Source organism: Marmota marmota, unplaced genomic scaffold (assembly GCF_001458135.2).
Source record: "Marmota marmota marmota unplaced genomic scaffold, marMar, whole genome shotgun sequence".
NCBI classification, from domain to species: Eukaryota; Metazoa; Chordata; class Mammalia; order Rodentia; family Sciuridae; genus Marmota; species Marmota marmota.
The window spans coordinates 40,837,499-40,853,550 of NW_026000229.1; the positions used below are offsets into that span (position 1 = coordinate 40,837,499).

The 16,052-nt window shown below is 36.5% G+C and overlaps 1 protein-coding gene across 4 annotated transcripts in view; it reads left to right on the top strand.

Moving 5' to 3' along the window:
• Positions 1-16,052, top strand: part of Meis2 (Meis homeobox 2) — a 220,898-nt gene that overhangs the window by 16,199 nt on the left and 188,647 nt on the right. For all 4 annotated transcript variants that reach the window (XM_048793021.1, XM_048793022.1, XM_048793023.1 and 1 more), the window contains exons 2-4: positions 329-381; positions 1,165-1,314; positions 10,813-10,927. In XM_048793021.1, the coding sequence (XP_048648978.1) occupies positions 331-381; positions 1,165-1,314; positions 10,813-10,927 (316 nt within the window). In that variant the 5' untranslated portion in view covers positions 329-330. The remainder of the gene's footprint in view (positions 1-328; positions 382-1,164; positions 1,315-10,812; positions 10,928-16,052) is intronic.

The window sequence follows — 16,052 nt, forward strand, 5'->3', positions numbered from 1 at the left end:
AGGTCGAGGGAGGGGACGGTTAAAAAGGACCCCGGCGGAGAACGAAGGCCTGGCCCGAGAGGAAAAAAAAAAAAAAAAAACAGTCCTTACAAATAGCATGGTGAACATTAGGGGAAAGATATTAATATTGAGGCTCAGGTTGAGGCAAACTCGTACCCCGTGGCCAATGAGGCAGAGATGATCAGTAATCACTTGCTTCTTCTATTTCTTGATGTGTGGGATTTGTCTGACCACCTGCCGGTTTCTTTGCCCCAGTCCAATCCCCACCCCCACCCCCAGGACCACAGTGTCACAAAGCCCTAACTCCATACCCTTAAACTTTCCTTTCAGATGATACAAGCAATACAAGTACTAAGGTTTCATCTTTTGGAGTTAGAAAAGGTAAGCAGGGAATAACCTTTCCCGTTTTGATTTAGCCATTTCCCTCTCCTAGTTGACTGGGATGTTTTCAGCAAACCTGCAGTATGAGGTATTGCACACCTGGAGATTTTGAGCATGTTGCTATGTCCTTCCTTCAAACTACTCCTCAACCCAGGGGCTCAGAGGATGAGTGAATTAGGACAGCCTTGCTTTTTAAAGTAGCACACACCCCCTTTCCCCCAGGCATTCAGGATTATTTTGAAATGAAGCTGATCATTTGTTACTGGACATTCAGTCTGCTTGTATCTCTATTAACTCAACTCACCATGGGCCCAGAGTTTGCATTAGGTGCAAGCAGAAAGAATCATCCTCTCTAGGGTATCTTTAGATTGCTCTGCAACTCATTCACTTTCTCCTGGAAACATACAAAACTCTTAGCTTATTGAATAGTAAATGTTACTGCTGTCTCTGGTTCCGGTGTTTTAATGTTTTTTAAGTTATTATCAAATCAGATTTTCCTCTCTGGTCTCCTAGTCTGAACCCAGTTATTTCTAGTCCTATTTCTTCCTTTCCCTCTCTTTATTGTAACTTGTTGCTCAGGGAAGTCTCTAGAGAATAATATCTGGTACAACAATTGCTCTATTGTTTCCTTGCTGTCAACTATTACACCCCTTAATTAGAGTTAGTTTGGAAGACATCACATTGTTGCTCTTTCCAAATGTAACTGTGCAACCTGATATTTTTCTTTAAAAATGAAACAAACAACAATATGAGCTGAACCCTCCACCATGACTCTCCTTGTAGGTCCATGAACTGTGTGATAACTTCTGCCACCGGTACATTAGCTGTTTAAAGGGGAAAATGCCCATAGACCTCGTCATTGATGAACGAGACGGCAGCTCCAAGTCAGACCACGAAGAACTTTCAGGCTCCTCCACAAATCTTGCTGACCATGTAAGTTTGCAAGCCTTTGGCTTTCTTTTAAGGCCACTGGGCACAACATTTTAAAAAACAAACAAACAAACAAAAATTTGTTTTAACATCTAACTCCCCTGAGATTTCTTTTTAAAAATGATTTGGTCTCTTTTAGGTCTTATTCTCCCTTTCTCACTACCACTGTCATGTCTTTTATTTTTGGAAAGCCAGAAGGGTTATAAAAAAAAAAAAAAAAAAAACAGAGAATTGATAGAGTGATTTGTTCTCTTAATGTATAAAGTTTCCCTGAATGGGAAACTTGGGTGTTAGCAAATTCTCTCTTTGATATGGTGACCGCTGTCTTTTCTGGTTTCTCAACTCTGTGTAATCAGTGCAGCAGAGATAGAGGCAAGACAGTTAGCTGGACGGGATGGGGAGGGGGTGTCTGCATGAAAGAATTAGGGACTGAGGGTTTATTTTCTCAGTCTCTCCTAGAGATGACCATTCTGAGAATTATTGGCAATCTTGCACTGCATTAGAAATAAAAGAAGGAGTGAAAGAACACATTACAATTCTTAGGGCTTTTGCTCTATAGAAAGTTATTGTCAAAATATGGACTTATTGCCAAGTGCCTGAAACATCTTCATAATAAAAGACAGTAACCTTGATGAACCAATTATTAACAATGTATTACAGAAAGCTGAAGGGAATTATGATTGAGTAACTATGTGTTGAATTTTAACACTTTAACAGTTGGTGAATGAGGATGGAGAGTATAGTAAGGAATGACTATGTATGTCAAGCCAGGAAAGGAGATTTCTTTCTATTCTCTCTGGTTTTAATCCTATTTTGGAACTGATCTAGTGAGTCTGATGCTTTAAAAAAAAAAAAAAAAAAGCATATGTAGTGATACTGAAAATTTGAAAAAGAAGCAAAGAGAAGAAAGATTGCAGCTGGTCGGAAAAGCAAGAGTGGCGAGGTTAAAGAGTGGGTGTGAACAGCAGTTTATTTATAGGAACTCAAGCCCTGGGGGTTGGGGGGGACAGGGTATCTATACATTTAGCTGAACTCACAAATCTAAATGATACAGGCTGTAAACTGATAACTTTGTGGCTAAAATATAATTTAACACTCTGTGAATTGAGCAGGCATTGTCTTGAAGGCAATTTGTGACAACCCCAACGCCCCCAACAATTCCCAAATGTTAAGAGGAATAAATGAGATGCCTTGAGAATACGCCTTCCATGAGGTTCTCCTCTCCCCTTCCAAAAGTTTTGAAAATATGCAGTTGTAAATATTAACCTTTGTACTATGTGGGGACATAGCCTGAGAACAAAAGTGAAAGAGAGAGAGAGAGAGAGAGAGAGAGAGAGAGAGAGAGAGAGAGAGAAATAAGCTTCAGTCTGGGATGTTCAGTTCTTAGACAGAATGGATACTATGGTGTTGAAAGCTCCTGTACCTATCTTCACCCTTACCTGTTTCCAACATGATGGCAGAGGGACTCTTTTGTACATTGAATGTGTTAAGTGAAATCGAAAGGGTGCAGCAGCAGCAGCTATGAAAAGTTTATTTGCTTATCTGTGGATGGACAATATGTGTGGTTGTGGACTATGTGGCAAGACACTATCTTAAAAATATTTTTTTTCTTATTTGTTTTCATTGCTTTATGTTTCTAAATTTATATGTATCTATGTTGTGGGGGGGAATAGGAGGTATCTATTTACATGGTTTGTAGAATGAAAGATTGACAGTTCTCTGCAGTTTGTAGCTTTTCTGGTGATATTTTTAGGGGTTCTGAGCACTTGGTTTTCTAGCGCAGTTTCTTGGCAACTGCTTTTCCAGTGGATTTTTGGAGCTAGAGCATGCTGATGTTTACCTAGAAGAGATAAGATAAACTCGGCTGTTTGGAGTATTGGTTGATAGACAAGGCTAATTTGTGGAACTATTGTAATATTTAAATATATACTCATGAAAAAAGAAGTTGTACATAAGAGAAGAATGCTTTAATAATTTAACAATCATCATCTTTGGGTAAAAGAGTCAACAGAATCATTTGTTGCTCCTCTCTGAGGCCCCCAATCAAGTAAATATGACAACTGATTTATTTTGAACCCATGAGGGCTTGCCACCTCATTGGGCATCATAATTTAAAGCCTTTTATTTCCTAGAGATCTGAACTATAACATTTTTTACTTTAGCCCCCTGCTATTTGTTTTGAAATGAAGCAATAATTTGTTCCACCAGCACACTGAGTGGGAAATGGAGAGGTTTGCCACAGACTTGTGTTAATGCAAGACAAGAGGGAAGACCCTGGAGGTTTTTCACCATTTTTGAAACTTTGGTACCATAGGTATATTGATTGTATTAATTTCCAGACTTTACCCAATAGTCCTACAAAGCAAATCTTCATGCTTTTCAGCTGCTCCTGCAAACTCACCCTCCCTCAACCCCCCAGCCACAAAAAAAAAAAAAAAAATTTCAAATGCACAGAACCACTAACCTGAAAAGTGATATATAGAAGTGGGACATTTTCAGCATGTAAATGTGTCCAATTTGAATCTTCAGGTTTATTTTTTTCATTTGCTTTGATATGCATATTTAATACATTGCCCCAGGCTGGATCTCATTTGGTGAACACTGGTGCAGGGGTGATGATGAGCCACTTCAGAAGGACCCAGACAGCGGGTTGTTTTCTCTGTTTTATCTGTTGCCCACTATTTCTGATCTACTGAGCTTCCTCGTGGTTTTATTTGCACATGAAATGCTGAGAGCATTTCAACTTATTGGCTATGAATAATGACAGCTAAAAAAGAAGCGTAGTTTAATTTGTTGTGTGCCAAGGTTTTTCTTGTGGAGGTGACAGTTTGTGACAGCTGCTTGACACCCCCAAAACACATACACCTCTATCCTTATTAAGTGGTATCAAACTACAATGTGTATGTGTGTGTGTGTGTGTGTGTGTGTGTGTGTGTGTTTAAGGAAGAAGTGGGCAAGGAGAGAGAGTAAAAGAGAGAAAAAGATTAAGTATGTAATTCAGTGTAGAGGAAAGCAGAGAAAAACGTCAAGGACAAGATACTAAGTATCCCTATAGGTTTCAATTTTCTTATTAAAGAATTCAAAAATATAAATTAATAAAAGTAAATGTATATAAATATCTTCAAAGCAAGTATTGTCAGCAGACTTTTAAGAATGAATTTTATATACTATTACATGGTGAATCATGGCAATTTCACTTTCTATAATGTCATATAAATATTCTGATGTAACAGATGCATTAAAGAAGACAACCATAATAGTCTTCCTTCCATTTCTTACATTCAATGAGAATACTAGGTTTGTTCATTTATTATTAACACACATGATGTGCATAATGATAAGTCTGAAATTAAATAGATAATAAAATGTGCAACGGTGGTACTGTTTTGTTGTGTTTAGCATATTCTTAATGAATGCTTATATTTTTAATGTTATGTTATACTTTTTTATGCTCACTGTAACATAAAGATAATAGTTACAGGTAGGAAACAACTATTGCACTATTCCTTGGAATACTGAGGGAAAAAATATATGATAGTCAAAGGAAACAAAACTCTTGTTTTCCAGCTGCAGTTCATGTTAAGTTTCCCAGACATTCAGATTAATCATGTTTAAAATAAACATGCCAAGAAAGCTATTTTTCCAAAAAAGCTTCAACTTGAAAACTATTGTGAAGTAATCATGCTTTTCCTAGTCTGTAGTATTTCCAAAAAATAGGTAATATTCACATTCTGTTTTACATAATTTCAGACCACATCTCTAAAGCAGACTAATGGAATATTATATTCATACTTACATTTAAAGATATTACATATATTTAGATCAAGTTTAGACAAATGAAGTAGACTTGTTGGAAATATATTTTGAGTTAAGTTTTGTTTTCATGAAGTGCATATAGTGATACAATTACATTCCTATTCATAGTTAATGGTCATAAAGAGCTACATTTTATTTTCTTTGAAAGAAGTAAGCAGAGAGGGAAGAAATATAATTATCTCTATCAATAATTAATGGCAGGTGCTTTAAAATTGCTCTGATAACATCACTAATAAAAAAATTTTACTTTGATTTCTGTGCTATAGTTTAAATGAAGACATGCTGGTGTTTTCTTTTGCATCTCTGCATATGTCAAATTTATTTATGTCTATACAGTTTTTTTTAAAATGGGTTAGGTCAGAGGGGAGAATCACCAGAATCTTGTTCCTGACAGAATACAAGCAAGTCCCTATAGATAAATTCTATTACCTGAAAAATTAGAAGTGAGTGACAGTGGGGAGAGGGTTAGGTTTAAGTGGTTGGCCCTTAGAAGATCAAAAGGAAATACCAAGATTTTTTAATAATATTAATACTATGAATGGCGTATTTTTATCTTTTAGTTTCTTGTGTTGTATTGTAAGATTAGACATTGTGGAGTGTTATCCAAAGCCTCTGGGGACAGGTTCCCATGAAGTTTGACCTCTGAGCTCTGTCCACCAACTCAAGGAGAAATACCGGGGAAAAGAGCTTTCTGTTATTGTCATTGCTGCATAGTTTCTGGTTGTTGATAGCTTTCTTCTTAATTTCTCATCAAGAGTCATGGTACTATTTAAATCAACTAGTTAGAGTATGTTTTCAATGTAATTGTGATGAAATAATATTAAAAATAGGTACACTTGACAACCACATGGACATTTACTATCAAATTAAAAAATTGGTATAATTTGAACTGATTTTCTTGTTTATATTCATACTAAATGTTCTGCAGAATTTACCACCACAGATCAAAATTATTAGAGACATTTTATAATGTGGCATTTTACCAACAATGCAAGACATTTCTGTCTTCTCTAACAGTTGCTTCATTAAATGGAGAAATCATTTGCAAAAGGTACTGGCCACTTTTGTGAGGGTTGCTCACTTATTAATTCCCAGAGCTTGATAAAGAGGTGGAAGTAGAGATGAGGAAGTACACCAGCTCTATTTACATTTTTATAGAGTGAGTCCAGGTTCTTCTGAAAGCACACATAGGTCTCCTGAGTTCTTATGTCAACTTTAAAATAACAAAGTTGAAATTTCAACATTTATTCAAACCATATAATTAATAATCTTTAAAAAACTTTATAACCTTGATACTTCAGGATAGGATTTTTCATCTTATTAAAAAATAATTTCTCCAAACTTTTAATGAGGAGTTAAAACATCATAAAGTTAAAGGAAAGAAGTAACTTAGTGTTCGTAATGTATGATGATACAAGCATATCTTTCCTTTGTTGTTTAAATATATCAAGTCAAATTAGTTTTGCATGCTTCATTTACTGATTAAAATATCTTTCTATATGTTTATTATTACTCTCTCCTTATGAGCACATAGACTGAATTACATTACTGTTTTCCAAGGTCATATATAATTTTCACTTGATAGTATTTTGTTGAGTGGATTCTAGAAAATCGAATGGCTGTTTTAAAAGTATTTTTAATGATAGAAATAAGAAGTAGAAGTGGATGACTTTAAGGGTTAGCTTGTATAACTTCTAAATTTTAAAGAGCTAAAGGACACAAGTCTAACAGAAATGCAGTGGGTCATTTGAGGCAGGTCACATGACCTGAGACGGGTAGCACGCTGCATCTTAATTCCAACCTGCTGTCTTCTCTCCTATGCCACATCTACTGAATGACCTTTTCATTTGGGGTCTAAAATGAGCTTCAGACAGAACTTAATACTACTTTTGTCTCCTTGAGGCCTAATAAAGTTCATTTCTTCACTTAGTTTTGTGTTTATTGAGAAAAACTTACACATTTTTTTCCTCAGTGACCCCCATGGAAGAACCCTGTGCCACGTGGAATAACTGAAAGAGGGAAATAGGAACAATTTTCCAGGACTTTAATTATTATGCTATAGGTAGGCCCCTCATACAAATGCCATCCTGATTTAAAATGCTGCAATTTCACCATATCTGCAGCCTCAACAAAAGAGGTGCATGTGTGATTTGCTTCCTATGCCCAGAGACTCTTCTCTTCTCAGTGCTCTTTCCTAGATTTAGCAAAATTCAATGATGGTGCTAAATCAATTTTTTTTTTTTTTAACTTTCAAGGGAGAAAACACTAGCAGAATTGTGTTTTCTAGGGAAAGCTGTGTGTAAATGAGAAACCAAGGAGAGCAGCAGAGCGCTCTCCTGTGGCCCTGCTACTACAAGCTCTGCCCATATTGTCTCCTGCTTTTATATTAATTACAACTTGCATTATCAGCTGTGAGTCTGTAGCCCAGCAAATAGAAAATACTGCCCCTGGAGACTGAGCTTCTTGTATCTATTTTCCATCTCCTTCTATTGTACTCCACTCAGTATTCACTGCTTTTCTCCTAGTAACTCTGCTCTTTAACACAATTACCTAAGAGCAAGAAGAGTACCATATTTGACTCCCAATTATTAAGGCCACTGGGAATAGAAACATGCTCCATCCTTGCCCTGGGATGTTTTCATGATACTTTTGGCAGGAGAACAGGACATATATTGTGGAATGAAATACCTGAATACTCACCCACACTGAACACAGAGAGCATTTCTCTTTATTTTTCTACACATGTCATGTGTTTTTATGTGCTTTTGTATACATACCCCTTTTGATTTCACGATTCACTCAAATTCTGCATATAGTTTGGCAGAAAGCCAAGCAGTTATTCTTGAAGAATGTAAACTTGGAAACTATATGGGATGGGGGCGAGAAGAAAGGAGTTGTGATACAAACAAATATTTCAATCTAAGAAAGAAATCTCAGCATATGTGTAATATACTGTGCTGTCCATGTAGGTTACAATTTTTTATGACCACGGAGGAACAACTGTGTCTTTATATATGAGGAAATTTCCATGTATAGCTGAATACAGATAACTCGAGATAACTCCTCAGCCTCGGCATCCCACAGGCCTCTATCTGTTCTTCCTGCTTTCAGGTTAGATAACTCTCCTATGATTCTCCTTAGTTTGTGTCAGTCCCTCAATGTAGAACTTAATACTTGAGATACTCTTGGAAATAGACTTTTTTAAAAGAGAATTTTTGAGGAGCAAGAAAAAGAGAGAAGAGGTAGGAGCAGGCTTGATAATAAGTTTAGCAATGTTTGAGGACTTGGCTGAAAACCATAGACCCAACTTATTTAAGGAATCGTTTGCTCTTAATGTAACATTGGTCCATGTGGCTTATCTTTCACCCCTTTCCTTTAGAAAACACCTCCTACATAAAACCATCAAAGGAAATATAACTGAATTGTAAATGAATGAGGCCTAACTATAAAACTTAGCACAAGTTTGGCTGATGAGAACAAACCAGTGTTCCCAGTTGCAGGAAGTCCTTCTGCACAAATCCTTCCAATAGATGCAGTGCCTAAACAGAAAGACCTGCTCCAGCTTCATTTGAATGATTATATAATAGCTATTGGATGACATTTGCCTTAAAACATAGTTGAGGTGTTAGTGCCTAATTATTGTAATTTTCATGAGGGGTAAGGAGCTTTTATACCAGCGGCTTAATAAAAAGCCTGCAGTGCATAAAATTAACATCACTTGCTGTGTACACTGAAAAGTTTAGTTTAGGTGAATGTGTTGTAGTCATTGCATTTTCTAAAAGAAGACTCTTGCCTGTGCTGGTGCAGGAGTAAACCCATGCCACGCCATTCTTTCTCTCTTCTTTTTCATGTCATTTTTCTAGCACTTTATCTGATCATATCCAGCAAACAGCTGACACAAAGAGGCTGCAAAACTAGGAAAGCCCCTGCACTCTGTCTGCCTTTAACTTGACACTACTGGAGTGGTTTCTAGCTTAGATAAAAAGAGAGCTCACAAGAGTGACTTTGTCTTCATACAGGCAACAGAGAACTTGGTTTTTATTTTATCCCACTCAATTTCATTTCCTAATCTACTTTCTCTAACATATCTTTATTTTAGAGGTCTATACCTGGGCCATATTTATAGTCATGAAATTTCTGCTCAGGGTTTTTCACTGTGAATCAATTGCTTGCCTGACGGCAGTGCCAGTAGCATTATTTGATATGGATGTTATTAATCCATCGATCTCTGGGTTATTTCATCATCTATCAAAAATGCCAAATGTTAATTTATAATCAGTTTGTAGCAGATCTATAGGGGGAAACTTTCTTTTGTTGTTCCAGATAAAAATGTTTTCTTATTTTGTCTCCCTTTTGTTTCTGGTTTCATCTTGGTAACATTTTATGTGCTATATGTACATTTTGGAGTTGCTGTTGATAAAAATGACAAACTGATTCTTTTCTTGATAAACTATACATAATGGCAACATGGCAAGATTATTTTCAGATAGTCAAGAGGTTTCCAAGTTGCCTATTTGCTTATAGGTTTGTCTGAGTCCTTATTTATCAATCCTAGTAAAAAGTAGTGGTACATTTTGAGAAACTGATATTAAAAAAAAAAATCCGTTCCCCATTATGCTCCACCAAAGAACTCACTTGCCAGTAGGTGTTCAGACTTGGCTGCAATTGTCATATACAGGTGACAAGTGCACAGCTCTGGCCTCAAGGCTGCTGTGTTTCATGTGTGGTTCCTGTTCTCCATTTCTGCCAGAGGAAATTCCATCTCTTGCCTGCCTTCATGTGGTGCTGATAAAGTCCTTCCTGTACATTAGAATTCCTGTTTTCCTTTAAGCAACAGCAGGGTATTGGGAATGATCAGGAAAAGGGAGGAGGAACAGGAGAAGAATATACTCGCAAAGTAGCAAGAGCCACAACTCTTGGTTGCCTTGCATGTCCTTTGAAACAAGTAGTTCTTCCAGGAAAAATCACTGCATAGTCATTTAAAGCTTCCTTGAAGCTCAAGTAAAAGTCTAACCTAGCTCAGATTTGTTTTATTTTTAAATTATTATTTGTGTGAATTAAGCAGAGATTAATAACTGATTAGGTATTGATGTAGTTACGTCATTGCATCTGTTGGTGAGGTCATGACAATTTCGAGCATTCATACAGGTTATTTTAGGGCAATGCATTTGGAAGATGTAGAGGGCTGTCCTGTACCTTCTTGAGTCCATGATTTTTTTTTTTAAGGCAATCATTGAATTTCATAGATGTTACTATTCTGAAGTTTTAGTATCAAAGTATGTTGGAACCTATTTCTTGAAAGAGTTGCCCTAACTAAGCTAATAAAAGTTTTTTTAAAAAAAGACTTTTACATTTCTAGGTAGTTTTCTTTTCCTTTTAAAATGAACTTGATTGTGGTTTAAGCTTGTATATAATAAAATGCATCCATTTAAAGTGTATATCTATTATTTCTAACAAATATATATGACAGATGTAACCATAAGTCAAGTTCTAGAGTATCTTTCTTCTTTTTTGGACTTATTATTGGAAAGACTGCTCACCATAACATGGCATGCGTGTATGCCTAGTTATGCAAATACTAATAAATACACATTTTTGTGTCTCCCTCTGCACCTCTCTTCTTGGTTCCTCACTTATGGCTGAAATGGCAACTGTGGAAAAAATTCCTTGGCATCCTGATATCAGAACCCTTCATCCTGGCGAGACCACGACGATGCAACCTCGACCCACTCAGCAGGCACCCCCGGACCCTCCAGTGGGGGCCATGCTTCCCAGAGTGGAGACAACAGCAGCGAGCAAGGTAAAAGGCCAGATGTCTTCTTTGTGCAAAGTAGACAGGACTAAAATAACTTCAGTATTTTGTGATATCCAGTATATCTGTCTCTGTGTAAACAGGAGAGTGGCAGGTTAGGATAATCGGCTACTATTAAGGGAGACAGTATTTCCTCTTCTTAACTTACTTTACTTGAAAAAAATCAAAGTGAGCTGTTTAATCTTCAAGTAGGCATTACAATAACAATTGATTAGTTCTGCCAATTCTTTTACAAATTTGGTTATCTACACTTTACTCTGGCCAGTGTATGTAAATGGAAGGACAGACCTCTTTACTGCTATAATTTAGTAGTTTGAATTGCACTATAAACAGGATAGTTTGCTTGCAATGTCAACTATATCAGTTCTCTATAATCAAGCAATTATGCCTCTAAAACACACAAAATGAAAAAGTCTGTTCTTCAGAGCTCCAGAAATATTGGGGGATTGTTATGCAGAATCTTATCTTGGAAAGATGAATTTTGAAATTCTTAGATTATTTGTCCCTATTTCCATTCAGCTAACATGGTGACTTTTGTCACAATTCCTAAAAATTAGAATAATCAGAGGGCAAGGGACGTCAACTGCAGATGCCAAGGAAACCTAGTGCAATTTGGAGTAAATATTACCATTTTAAACTCACATATTGCACAGAGAGCAATTATATATTGGTAGGGATGACTCTTCTATGGCTAAAATGATAATTTAAAGGAAGATGCATTATTGAATGTGGGCCAGGAAAGTGTATAGATTTTACTTTTTAATATTTTACATTAGATGGTGTCTGATCTCCTAGGTCTATTTCATCTCTATTATGACTGTGTTTATGGCCACAATATTTAAGCATTAGACAGGCTTCCAAGTAGAGGCCAGTTTAACAGCTTGAGCTGTAGTTATATATGCCATTTCAAGGGGGGTGGTTGATGTAGGGTGGGTGTCTTCCCTCCTCCAAGTTTCTGGCCAGGGATTTGTGATTCCTGGGTTTCTAGGAGAGTCTAGAAAAAAAAAATGTCCTTTCTAGGATGCCTTTTGCTTGTGAGTGGGTCCAAATTAGAATCTACCTCTAAGCAAGTTGCAACTGATACAGAGATGACAAACTGGAAGAACTTGTGAGTTGTGTCTATTTAGGTTTTATATACAGCTTTTAGAGCACCAGTTAGACTATCTATAAAAGAAACTAAATTATAAGGCATTTTGAAGGTAACTTGTGCATAGCTTTCAGTGAATGTGCAACGTAATGACTTGACTGTGGTTCCTCACCACAGTGGACTTCTCAGTGTGGTTAAATCCGAAAAGCTTTCTATCACTCCATCCTCCCACCACCAACAACACAAAGGGTGAACCATATCTATTAATAAAAACAAAACACCCTAAACATTGTACAAAAGAGGGGAAGGGAGAAGCAGACCTAATGGTCTAATGAGGCTATCTTCCAGAGACTTCTTGTGTGTGAGGCTGGCTTTGACCTTTCACTTTGCTCAGGAGCCCAGCGCTTCATTTTTCACATTCTTGCAATTACGTTAACGCTTCAAGCATTTCTGACTCCAAGTCAGCTAGCAACACCAGGCATAACTCAACACTGTGAGCTTTTCCCCTCTCTGTAGATTCATTAACAGGTCACCAAGGTCCCAACTGAAATTTAAAACTGACTGGTTCTGTTGGGTTAGTTGAGTTATGGCAAGAGGGATGGCAGGAAGGGCCAGAGAGAAGAGGAGGCGGGAGAGAGAAGACCCTAGGGTTCCAAGCAGGGAATGGTGACGGCAACAGGCAAGCGCAAAGTTTTATCATTTTGGTTAGTTAGTTTTGTTTTGTTGTGTTGGGGTCAGGAAAGAGAAGAGTTCTGAGACTGACACTCTGGGTAGAAACAATTCACACCAACCTCTGTGCTGTGGGTAGCCGCACCCACTTATCCCATGTTGAAGGATTTGATCCCTGAAGGATTTTTGTTCCTTTAATCATATCTCTGTGGGATTAAAGAATGGACACGGTAGCTTATGTGTATGAGCAGTAGGAAGTCTGTCATTTTCCTGTGTTAAAGTTTGAGAGAAAAAAAAGTTCTGATTACTCTAAAATGGAGAGTAAGCAGGGAGAATTTCCTACCTGGTGTCTGTGCTTAAAACACATGTATAAAGTTTTTCTGGTTTTTTGTTTTGTTCTGTTTGACAGCATACTCCAAATTTGGAAGGCTAGGTTTAAGTGTGTTTTGTCATACCCATGCCCATATTAATCTTTTAAACATGTTTTCAAGATATTCTGATATTTAGTCTCACCGAATTGTCCAGAGTAGCTTTCAGTGGGCAAGATTAATTATCTGCTTCAGGGCAAAGTCAACAGAGATATTGACTGAAATCGCATATGCTTATCATAGGTTAAATCTTAGGGTTGATGTATAATGGAAAACCTGGGAGAGAAATTTATGTTCTTTGTATTAAATATATTATAATGTTTCATTGGAAACCAAGTTTAGAAGAGTTTTCTTGCTTATTCAGAATTTATTAGCACAACAGGCATATGGAAAACTGTAAAACGATTCAGTTTCAAAACAAATTATGATAAACAGAAAAAATAGGGATGAATTGTACTAAATACAATGTTTTCATACACATTTTAAATTAAACTTTAATAGCCATATGCTATAAAACAATACATGCATTTATGTTGCTTTATAAATTTTGTGAATATTTTTGCTATAGTGATTCATACAAATCTTTACTTTGAAACCTAAAAATGCCTCATTTTATGACCTGATAATGAAAGAGCTACAGTTACACAGGTGAAAGGTCATCTTTTCCTCCTCAGTGTTTGTGCAACAAACTGAAAGGAGAAAAAAAAAACCCAAATATTTAAAATACTGTTAAGAAATAAAGTTAGTAAAATATAAAACCTGACTTGACTGTATATTTCCAACAGCACATGACTAGCAGTAAACTATATAAATATGAACCAGACTTTTCATTCACTCTGATTTCTCTTGCTAAAAGCAGCCAAAGGGAGGGTGTTTGTCTTGTTAGTCACATTAGAATGAGGAAGGAAATCTGGTTTTTCAAGGATAGAATTAGGGTGCAGACTCAGGGCTGTGGAGAAGTAACTGGCCCTCTTTGTGTCTGGCTTCCCATCAGTAAAATGGGGCTTGATAATAAGGCTTGGGGTCCCTCATTCTGTACCTGCTGAGTCAAAAGCTGCTTTGTGTTGCATTGTGTATTTTGCCAGAGTAAAGAGTAGGAAGCAGCCCCCTTGTTCCTAGAGCACTTTGAGAGCCTTAGATGAAAGGCACAATATATGTACAAAGTATTATTATTATTGATGGGTTTGTGTAACTCCCATTAACGCTGATGGGAGCTACGCATGTGAATTGGCAAGAGAATAGACCCCTCAGTGTTTAGAGCACATGAAATTTACATTTTTTCCAGTGCTGTAATTGAGATGTTGACAAATTGGAGAATATTGATGAGCCTTTGTTTTAAGTATTTCGTGCCAAGTTTGTTTTATTTTTCCTGGTTTGAACAATGGTATGGGTTCAGCAGCAATGAATAAAAAGGGTAGAGTAAAGATAACTTTGTATTTCAATATTTTGATGTGCCAATATGAAATAAATTGTCTTAGGCAAATGGAATATTGCTGTTTTAATCATTAGCTATGCATGAAAGAAAAATTGATGTTGACATCTTTGCTGTAAAATCGTTGTAATGGGGCCTTCCTTACAATTCATTTTTGTAAAATTCATTTTGTACATTTTGCAGCAATTGAACAATCCCTGCACTGTGAATAGGCAGGATTCCCAGAAATACCGAGACAGTTGGCCCAGTAACTGCTGAGCTCACACTGCACACCACACACACGTTAACCATGCTGTTGCCAGACCCAGTTTAACCTAAATACATTAGCAATCTAGCATCTATGGAGCTCCAGTCTTTCAGGAAAGAGGGCTGTCTGAGCCAGCATAGTTCTCCTCTATTCTGCCACCAAACCCCTCCGTCAATGCCCCCATCTATCATTCAGGCAACGAGGCTAGTATTCCATAGCTAGATATTTATTTAGTTATTATACAGTCCTTTAGCAATCATGATATTGAAGTCTACAAATATCCCCTCAGTAGTGGATGTAAGTAGATAAGCAAACATCTAAGATCTTATTGCATTGTGGAGTTTATAGTACATGGTATAGTTATAAAACTGTAATTTTTTCCACCACCAAAATATTCTAGTTATATATTTAAGGAAAGAGGGGGGAAAAAAAACCCAAACCTCAAACCCTTTACTATGGGCCCTGAATGTGTTCTACTGGGATTTCTTACTCAGTCTAGGAAAACTCTGTCAATGGAATGTTTTCATAGTGGCGGCAATCTCTTTAAAATAACCCTAAATACAATATGACAGATGCCATCTGGCATAATCTTTTGCTAGTTGGTTTTAACTTTTATTTTTCCTAGAGCTAGGTTCATCCTAAACTGGTCACTTACTGTTATAATAAACACAATGACATTTTTTCCTTCCTGTCCTAATTGTATCAAAAAATTTTCTGAGACTGTACTTGATAATTAAACATGGTCCCAAAGCTGTTGTTTATGCAATATTAATACTGCATTTTCTTTCTCTTTCACCCCGAAATGAATAAAAAAGAATATCATCTTTAAACTATCAGCAAACACCCCAATAATTTCTGTTGATTTTCTTAGGACTTTTTAGAGTAGTAACCATTAGAAATAAAATTAAACTCTTCTAATAAATAATTGCTTTAGGACCATGGAATGGTGCCCATAAATGCTTAAAAGCTTTCTATAATTGCTGTTAATTTTGAATAATTTCTTTCTATATGTATCAATTTACTTGAAAAACCCGGAGTTCGGATTTCTAGATTTTTTTTTTTTAACTTAGTCATGTAAAGGGATGTCTCCGGATGCCAGTTAGAGTTTAATTTAGAGTAGTAATTAAACTTGAATACTGCCTCATAAACAAAAGATAAACAATAAACCAGCCACGTTCCCTGCTGTTTCATAGCTTTCCTTCCCAGATGTTTTAGCCTGATAATTTTTACACAGTGAACTACCTAACATGGAATTTTGTGGACAGAGGTAGGAAAATGTGTTTTTTTTTTTTTTTTTTTAATCTCTCTTC